We start from the raw sequence: 10,780 nt of genomic DNA on the forward strand, positions 1-10,780 counted from the left end.
GATATCGTACTGTGCGAACCATCCCAAGGAAAGGTAGAGAAGAAATTGGAGGAATGGAGGAAACGTTGGAAGAGAGAGGCATGAGGATAAGTAGAACAAAGACAGAATATATGGTACTGAATGGAGAAGATGAGAGTTCTATAAAACTGCAGGAGGAAAAGCTACCATCAGTTTCGAAATTTAAGTATCTGGGATCGAACGTTGAGAGGGAGGGAGGATTGAGTGCAGAAATACAGCATAGGGTGCAATGTGGATGGTTGAACAGGAGAAAGATGAGTGGGGTGCTGTATGATAAGAAAGTAAATTGTAGAATGAAGGGAAGAGTGTATAATATAAAACTGCGGTTAGACCCGCATTGATGTACGGTGCTGAGACATGGGCGATTACAAGGGCCCAGGAGAAAAAGATGGAAGTGGCGGAGATGAGGATGCTAAGATATATGTGTGGTGTGATGAGGAAGGCCAGGATAAGAAATGACTACATCAGAGGTACAGTTAAGGCGGGGCCTCTGAGTAAAAAAATGCAGGAATCTAGGTTGAGGTGGCTTGAACATGCGGAACGAAGAAGTGAGGAGTATGTGGGGTAGAGGTGTGAAAAGTTGGAGGTGACAGGGAAGAGGAAGGGGGGGAGACCTAAGCTGAAATGGAAGGACAAGGTGGCAGAGGATTTAAAAGAGAGATGATGGAGGAGAGAGGAAGCCCAGGATAGGGAGGAATGGAGGAAAATAATTAAGGAATGAAATGCCGACCCCATATAAACGTGGGATGAAGGCGAAGATAAAGAAGAATACAACAGTTTTAGTAAACACGACAATTAAGGCTGAAATGTTACCAGAAGTCCTCAATTTGCTTAAATTTATCATTTTAAATGGAAAACAAAATGAAAAGTTTACCAGGTGCAAACTGATATTTAGTTCAACCACCTCTTGCCCTGATGACAGCAGCATGCCGTCGAGGCATTGACAAGATCAATTTCTGAAGATAATCAACTGATAGTTGGTGGTTCCAAACACGAATTATGCAGTAGTAGTAGTAGTTGCATGTGATGCAAGAAAGCCAGTATATGAGCTTATGCAGCATCAGCCAAAAAAAAAAAAAAATCACACCATCCCTCAAAATGCCTGTCCAGTTCCTCCTTAAATTTATTTAACCTATCAACTTCCACAACGACAGATGAAAGTTTGTTCCAGCAATTAACCACCCGCTGGCTAAAGGCAAATTTCCGCACATCTATTCTACATGTCTTTTCTTAATTTGAATTTATGCCCCCTTAGGTTCATAATCTGAACAAGTGGAAGGATCCCATCAGAATTCAGCGTGCTCAACCCATTCAAGGCCTTATACACCTCAATCAGATCACCACGCAGGTGCCTAGTCTCCAGCCACCGCAATTTGCAGAATTTAAGCCTCTCTTGGTAACAGGATCCTTTCATTCCCCTCACCAATCTTGTTGCCCTTCTCTGTTCATGCTCAAGCAAATCTGCATCCTTCCTAAAATGAGGCCTCCAGACCTGTACGCAGTACTCAAGGCGTGGCCTGACCATTGCCTTATACAGAGAGACAATCACCTCCTTTTCCCTGCTAGCAAAATTCCTATATATCATTGACAAAACCTCATGACCTGCCTGGCAGCCTGTCTGCATTGCTCAGAAAACTTCATATCTGACTGCACAATTACTCCCAAGTCTTTTTCATTTTCTACCACCTTCAGAATGGTACCACACAGTTGGTACGTTTCTCTGGGATTACTTCTACCTATATGCAGTACTTTGCATTTGTCAAGGTTAAACTTCAGTTGCCACTTCTTAGCCCATCTGCCCAAATTTTCTATATCCTGTTGCACTAGCATACTGCCATTACTGTCATTAACAACCCTGCCAACTTTGTATCATCTGCAAACTTCGACACTAAGCCTGATATACCTTCATCAATATCATTGATAAATATACAAAACAACAGTGGACCCAACACCGAACCCTGTGGGACTCCACTAATAACATTAGTCCACGAAGAGCAGCACCCTTTGATTACCACCCTCTGTCTTCTCCCACTCAACCATCCTTTTATCCATTGTAGCAACTTACCCTTAATACCATTCCGCTCCAATTTGTACAAGTCTTCCATGTGCAAGTGTCAAAAGCTTTCCTGAAATCCAAATATATGATATCAAAATTATTTTTTGCATCCTGTTCCTTTGTAACCACATCATAATATCCTATCAAATTTGTCAGACAAGACTTTCCTTTAACAAACCCATGCTGTGTCTGAATTATTGCTGCAGTCTTGTCTAGATGATCCTGCAATGCATCTTTAACCAGTGACTCCATTATTTTACCTGGAACAGAAGTTAAACTAACTGGTCTGTAATTACTCTTGTCACCCTTCGATCCCCCTTTGCGAATTGGGGATACATTTGCACATCTCCAGTCCGTGGGGACCTCCCCTGAGTCCAAAGATGCTCTCATAATTATGGCTAAGGGTTTGTTTAGTTGCTTTGCCACCTCCTTTAATATAACTGGATATATCCCATCCACTCCAGGTGCCTTTCTTATGTTTAACTTCAACAATTTCTCCTCCACTTTGCTCTCAGTTCACGAAGGGTCTTTGGTTTCTTTCTGGCAACTGCAGATTCCACACGATGCCACCAGTTCTCTATAGGATTCAGGTCCAGGCTGTTTCCTGGCCAGCTAAGAGTTGTAATGGACCGTTCTTCCAACCATTTTTTCACCTGTAATAAATGCAAACACATTACTGTCGAACCTCTAATGCAGAAATGAAGCTAAAGTAACTACAGTACTGCCCTACTTACACCTTTCGTCTGATGGCAAGGAGCAGAGTCGTCCTGAAAGATGCGGTTACTTGGCAGGTTGAAATGGTCTCTAATGGTTGGCAGCAATTTGCCTTCCAATATAGCCAGGTATCCATTGGCATTTACGGAACCTTTTATAAACTGCATGTGACCTATTCCGCGATACGAAATGCACCCCCATATCATTTGGCTGGTAAGGAATTCACTGTGCACACCATACAGTCTGGATGGTATTCGTCACCACGTCTACGGCGAATCGTTTGTCTCCCATCAGAGCCATGCAGGTTGAATTTCTTTTCATCTGAGAAAATAACTGACTTCCACTGCTCGGGGGTCGATTTGACATGCTCCTTATAACAAATGAATCGGGCCTTTTTCATTTTTTGTGTGAGGAGGGTCTTCTTCTTAGGACGACGGACTACAAGTCCATTTTGAAGAAGCGCCTTCTGACTGTTACTGCCCTTGCTATCACTCCTGTATTTTCTTTCCATTCTCTTTTCAGCTCAGATGAAAAAGCTTTACGGTTTTTAAGGCATAAGCGCTTCAAAACGCGGTCCTGTTTTGCGTAGAAACTCGTTTGCATCCGGTTCTTTTTTTTCCTATCAGCAGAACCAGTATTCTTGAGTTTGGAAAGAAATCTACTCACTGTCGACTGATTACAAGACACTCTATAAGCAATATGATGGGAAGAACATAATTTCTCACGTAAAGCAACAACTGCACTCTTTCTTCGTGGCGTTAACTTCATGTAACTCGCCATCCTGACACAAGCAAGGAATGACAGCACTGCAACTCTTGCAGAGCGTGCTTATATAGCTGAAAGTGACAGCTGATACAATATTTCGTCATCACCTACGCATGACATTCTTCTCTGATGCAATCTGTAAGAAACATTGCCATATACTTACGTTATTCGGACGACAATTACAATTTTAAGGGGTGATGCACTTCCTTTGAACATAAGTGTATACATGGCCCGTTCCGAGCCCTCGAACTGGAATAGTGGAGAAAGTATTCCAGTCAGATATGAAATTTTATGAGCAATGCAGACAGGCTGCGAGAGCAGGTCATGGGGTATTGTCAATGATATTCAGGAATTTTGCTAGTAGGGAAAAAGGAGGTGTTATCCCTTTGTATAAGGCAATGGTCAGGCCATGCCTTGAGTACTGCATATAGGTCTGGAGACCTCATTTTAGGAAGGACGTAGAGCTGTATGAGCGTGTACAGAGAAGGGCAACAAGATTGGTGATGGGAACGAAGGGGTACTCTTACCAAGAAAGGCTTAAATTGTGCAAATTGCAGCGGCTGGTGACTAGGCACTTGCGACGTGATCTGTTTGAGGTGTATAATGCCTTGAATGGGTTCAGCACGCTGAGTTCTGATGGGATTCTTCCGCTTGTTCAAATTACGAACCTGAGGGGGCAAAAATTCAAATTGAAGAAACAGCTGTAGAATAGATGTGTGGAAATTTGCCTTTAGCCAGAGGGTAGGTGATTGCTGGAACAAACTTTCATCTGTGGTTGTGGAAGTTGATAGCTTAAATAAATTCAAGAAGGAACTGGACAAACGTTTATTAGAGGGAATGGATGTGTGTAATTGTGATTTTTTTTTTTTTTTTTTTGGCTGATGCTGCATAAAGCTCATATGCTTGCTTCCTTACATCACATGCCTAACTGCCATACCGCCATTACCCTACCGCAGTAGCCCTGAAGGTTGGAAAGGTTAGCTTGTATTGGCAGTTATAGAGAGAGACGTTCGTGAATCCCGCGGAAGCGCTTCAATCTGTAGTTTCGCTATTGCTTCAGATAATTCGTCCAATTAATATTTTCACACCTTTCGTTGCTCAATATGTGACCGAAATACAACAGAATATCATTCCGGTTAATAAGTTTACTTTTTACTATTAAGTTCATGGTTGTTAAGCGACCAAAAAAAAAAAAAAAAGTCTTCAAAATGTTAAGGTGGTCATTGCCAATTACAAGTTCGGTCCCAACCATAAGTAATCATGGCAGCCGAATATCAGAACCAATAAAAGTGTATAATGTCTGCACGTGTTGGATATACGTTTGACAAAAAAATACATTTAATAATATTATTTTCGTTGTCAAATATTAGCATTCCGATTGCTCGCAATTTCTAATTCTGTAACACACGCGCACACGCACACACACTGTGCGTGTGTTACAGAATTGTTTTGTCACGTCTCCATTTATTTTTTTTTATTTTTATTTATTTTTTTTTTTTTTCCCCAGGATCTACAGTTTTTAGGGCTTACGATTTTTCCTTTCGCGAAAGCTAATTGCATTTCATTATCCAACAAAAAAGGTATACAGAACGCTTTACTCCCAAGCATGACATTCTGTTTAATGCAAATCAAAGAATAATTAGAGAATTTGCCGGTGGGTGGGGGAGAAATAATAATAATAAAATTTAAATGGCTCACATGGAAAATGTTAGCATATGTACTAATCGACCCTACGTTTTCGCTTCCCAAGCTGCGCGTTTTCCGATATCAAATTTAAGGTATGATATTACTGGATGGGCCGTTGGCAATCTAACTCCGTGATGTATTTCAAAAATGGTTACTCCAATCATGATTTACAACTACCATCAATCAAACTGCTCTTTAAAACTAAAATCTTACTTTTTTTTTAATACGTCAACACTCCTTCGAATTGTGGGTAATCTTTCTTCTCAGAGTTTTCACAAAACAAAATTGAGAACCTATCAAGTCATTTATTTTGTTTTGTTAAAAATCCCTGACCAAGCTGGCCATGATAGGTACGTTGAATGGTTCTTTGCAATAACGAATATCCTAATTGTAGAGAAAAGTTCGGGTTTCCTTCCCCCCCCCCCCAGTTAACACATAGTATCAAAAAAGTTAATAAGTTTCTTTACGATAGCCTGTTTTTTTAGTAGCTGACATTACTAATTACACAACTTTTTTTATTCAAAAATATGTCATTACATTACGCTGGGTTTTCATTCTGTCAAGGGTTTCATCGACTGAATGGAAACCATTCACAAATGGGTTTTATTCAATACATTACGCTAGGTCAGGGAAATTTACTGAACATCTGACACAATAGTTATCAGTAATAATTATTATTAAAGAATGAGAAACATACATCATAGACTTTGATTATCAACTAATCGTTATTGGCAAACACTGAACTTCAGGAAAAAAAAAATAGGGTCCATAAGTTGCATATGGACCAGGGTAACCAGCGACAGGCTACCCCAGGCGACGACGCTGCTGGAAGCCAACAGCAAATTTTGGTCAAAGAATAATAGTCATTCCATGATAAGTGATTCAGATGGCACCAAAACTGTTGGTAGCTGCCGAAGCCAAACCAGCAAGTCCGGCCCTGATAGCAATTACCAGTTACGGGAATTTAGAATGAAAGCACGAAATTTCTTCATTAGCATAAACAGTAGTTTCGTTTTGCATTTAAAAAAAAAATAATAAAATACGTGCTGCTTATCCAAAACAAACCAACTCAACTTTCGCAACATAAAATTTATACAGAATGCTCTGAAGAAGGGAATTTACAGAAATGCTGGAGCAAGATGTTTGTATATACGAGTTTGCGTTCCTACAAACAGGTTATGTGGCCTGCGTTTCCTACGTTTAATTAACGCCAGGGGCGTGCCGAGATAGAGATAGTCATTTAACTTGTACACATGAAGGACACACAATATATAAGAACTGAGGCAGTTCATTGGAAATGCAGTAAATAAGGTATCGATGAAAGACGTGTCGAATGGGATTTCGATGCTCTTCAAATGATACCAAACAGATACAGCATTAATTAAAGCAGTTCACAATCTTTTGAATGTAGGCACACTGTCATTCACCAAGACTGATAAATGCACAGCAATATACAATAATTTTATTGAGAGAGGAGGAAATTAGTAGTAGGCAAGATAGCAAGCTTATACAACATCAGCCAAAATTCAAATTATTATGATATTAGGCCTACAAGTAATTTTTTACATGTACCCATTTATGTAATGTGTCTGTAAATTTCGTGTGTTCACTGGTCGATTTGCCTGTTTTGCTGGACGGAAAAAACCCAGTTTTTTTTGGGGGGGGAACCTTGCTGTCTACGCCTGAGACCGACTAACTCAGCCACAGAGTCAAAAAAAAAAAAAAAAAAAAAACCATTAAATTCCTCGCGTCATCAACGGGATTCCAACAAGGATCTTTTCCACCCGGTGTGGGGAGGGCAGTGACAATACGACTGTGCTACAGCACTGACTATAGCATCAGCAAAAAAAAAAAAAAAAAAACCTACACAGTTCAGCCATCCGTAGAATTTATTATATTCCTCCAAGAATTTGTCTACTTCTTTCTTGAATTTATTCAATCCTGCCACTTCCACAACAATAAATGAAAACCTGTTCCAACAATCAACCACCCGCTGACTGAAGGCAAATTTCTGCTTATCTATCCTGCAACCATCCTTCCCCCAACCTGAATTTATGCCCCTTCATGAGTGTGTAATCTCAGCAAGTGAAAGAATACCATTAACATTCAGCATACTCAATCCATTCAAGGCTTTAAACACCTCGATCAGATCTCCCAGCAGGTGCCTAGTCTCGAGACGCTGCAATTTGCAGAACTGAAGTCTTTCTAGGTAAGAACACTCTTTTGTTCTCTTCACCATGGTTTCCCTTCCCTGCACCCGTTCCGGCAGATCTACATCCTTTCTAAAGTGAGGCCTCTAGACCTGTATACAGTACTCAAGATGCGCCCTAACCATGGCATTATACAAAGGAGTAATCACCTCCTTATCCCTGATAGCAAAGTTTCTGTATATCATTGACAAAACCCCATCAGCTATCCTGGCAGCATGTCTGCACTGCTCAGAGAATTTCATGTCTGACTCCACAATTATCCCCAGCTCTTTTTCATTCTCCACTACCCTGAGTACCACACAGTTGATAAGTTACTCTGGGGTTACTGCTAATTCATATGCGGTACCTTGCATTTGTCGATGTTAAACTTCAAATGCCATTTCTCGGCCCATCAACCCAATTTTCATAGATCTTGTTGCAACAACTCACCCTGATGATTGTCGTTAACCACCCTGCCAACCTTTGTATCATCTGCAAATTTAGACATTAGCCGTAATATTCCTTAATCAATGTCATTTATAAATATTGAAAACAACAATAGGCCCAACACTGAACCCTAGGGAATTCAACGTGAACTAATAACATTAGTCCACGAAGAGCAATGCCCATTAATAACTATTATTCTGTCTTCTTATACTTAATCATCCCTTTACCCATAGCAGTAACTTGCCCTTAATGCCACATTGCTCCAGTTTGTACAGCAGTCTTTTATGTGCAACAGTATCAAAAGTCTTCCTGAAATCCAAGTATATGATGTCAAAATTATATTTTGGTATTAATTTACGACCTCCAGAGACCCTTGTGTATGACCCTAAAGTTCATTCCACTTATATCAAGTGATTGTTGCAGAACGCGTAGGGGAATAATATTACAGGTGTGGGTTCCAGAGCCTCGCGGGGCCAAAAGAATTATTTATCCCAAGTTTACCACTTTAATGCATTAGTGCCGGAAATCATTGATGAACACAACACTACAAAAGAGTATCCTAAAATATTAAATAAAAACAACAATGAAAACAAAGTGCAAGATTGGCCTTTACAAGTTTACACTCATAATCAAGGGTGAACTGCTTCAAAAGTAACTCGTTGTTATTGTTATTGTTATTTGGATTTTTAGGAGCATTAGCAACTAAGGCCATATTGCTCCGGGATATGCGGTGGTCATTCCCTGACCTTCCCGCATCCTCCATATTTGGTGGTGACGGGCTCGAACCCTGGTCTAATCAAGAAGCGTGTGCTAGGCACTGCTGCTCCTTCCCACCTGGCTACGGAGGCGCCAAGTAACTCGTATTCAAGTGGTCCTCTCCCTACGGACCTGTTTAAACTGCCAACCTGTTTAAACACTGGTTGAACTGCAACGTTGCTTTCATTAAGGTAGCTCTTCTGTAGCAAAAAAAAATAAAATAAAATAAATAAATAAATAAAATAAAAATATCATTAAATTAAATGCCTAAAGTAATATGAAAACACTGGACATTCTTGACTTAGTTATTACTGAAGTCAAATGGCGATGTAATAGAACCGTAGCCTACTGGTCAGGCGCGCGCGGGTGCATAAGTACACGTGTCTTGAGTGACCGGGGTTCAAGCCCGTAACTGCTGAATATGTGCTGTTTCTTGTGTTCTGTCTATCTTGTTAATTCCTCTGACTGTTTGGTCGTCCCGGAGTATAAACAGAAATTTTTTTTATTATACAGTAATTCAAAATATTTTCGCGCCCACTCGCCAGTAGCGTACGCGAAGGCTTAAGAGCAATACCCATTAATAACTATTATTCTGTCTTCTTATACTTAATCATTCCTTTACCCATAGCAGTAACTTGCCCTTAAAGCGAAGGCTTAAGCTACTGGCAAATGTTTTCACAGGTTATAAGTACATATGAATTAAATTCTTTGAAATAATTTAACGAGTTTTTGACTGTTTCGTCTGTAATTACTACATCGACATTGTCAAGTTCATTCAATAAGCTCATTCTAGATTATCCAACCTTTATATATATATTTAACAAACAGATTTCACAATGGAAATTTCAACCTCTGCATAATTAAAGGTGATTAGATTAGATGAGTCAGGCTTACTTCAAACAGCCAACGATGGTTTAAAAAAAAAAACAAAAAAAAAAAAAAAAACACTAAACAAAATTAAGAGAAAATACTATTAAAAAGACTGAAAATTATCAATATTAAAGTAAAAGTGATTCATTTTACAGTGAATTCGCTTACATGCATTCTCCAGGCTTATCACAGTATCCATGAGCAGGATGACAACCAGGCTTACATATTGCTGTAGGGGAGAAAATTATAATAAATGTAATTAAAATAAATGTAACATTCCTTAGGAATTAAAAATGAAATAATACAAATCTTTACACACACTTTTTATATTGAAATTATACAATAAAACCTAAGCTATTTCACTATAAATTATTATAATTTATAGTAATACGCAGCACCTGTCGGTTAAACGACGTCCACGATGATAGTCAGTGTCATCCTCAATCCACATCACTTCAGGAATTGAGGACAGTTTGTTACTGGAGGAAGCCAATATTCCTCGTGTCACTTTTCAACACCTTGTTAACTCCATACCACACTGTGCTTGAATCAGTAATTCGGGAAAACGGCGGTTTAAAAAAAAAAAAAAAAAAAAAATTGACTCATCGTTATAATACCTTGTTTGATTAAGATTAAGAAATCATAACCAATATTTACGATTAAGATTAAGAAATCACAACTAATATTTATGTGCATGAATAATAATATTAACTCAAATAATTATATCAAATACCAGAAAACTATAACATTAGTTTAATGATCTTTATTAAAAACATCTGCCAGCAAACCTGCTATTTTCATATAATGATTTATTGTTGGTGATAGCCCATTTATTTCAAATACCACAAAGAGGTTATTTTATTAATGTCATTTTTATGTCTAAGTTTGGCAACATGTCTACTACAGTACATCCTTGTAATCATTATCATGGCGACAAATATCTTGGCCATGTTCTTTCTGACCTTTAACTTTAGATCTAGAAAGATATCTGTAATAAACAGTCATAACACTGAAGTGATTTTCTTCTGTTTACAAATTTCTGAATATTTTCTGATTAGCGAAATCACTGGCAACTTGTTTGCCATTAATGGTGGTGGGGGAGGGAACGGTAATCAACTTCTCTTAACAATTTCAGTCTGTGAAAGCTCAGATTATGAATAGCTTTTAGATACCTGATAGCTTCATGTTTTTCTAATCCTGTATATACATTGGTATTTCAAATGCCATTTCATAAAAAGATAATGACCATCAGTCGAAAACACAGCGTGTGAGAAATTCT

The 10,780-nt window shown here is 38.9% G+C and overlaps 1 protein-coding gene across 1 annotated transcript in view; it reads right to left on the bottom strand.

Moving 5' to 3' along the window:
* LOC150084767 (protein jagged-1-like) overlaps positions 1-10,780 on the bottom strand; it is a 212,324-nt gene that overhangs the window by 92,207 nt on the left and 109,337 nt on the right. Inside the window, exon 4 of the mRNA XM_090376349.1 lies at positions 9,670-9,730. Within this exon, the coding sequence (XP_090232475.1) occupies positions 9,670-9,730 (61 nt within the window). The remainder of the gene's footprint in view (positions 1-9,669; positions 9,731-10,780) is intronic.

This window comes from Mastigoproctus giganteus, chromosome 6 (genome assembly GCF_048544385.1).
Source record: "Mastigoproctus giganteus isolate SK-2022 chromosome 6, ASM4854438v1, whole genome shotgun sequence".
Classification (NCBI taxonomy): Eukaryota; Metazoa; Arthropoda; class Arachnida; order Uropygi; family Thelyphonidae; genus Mastigoproctus; species Mastigoproctus giganteus.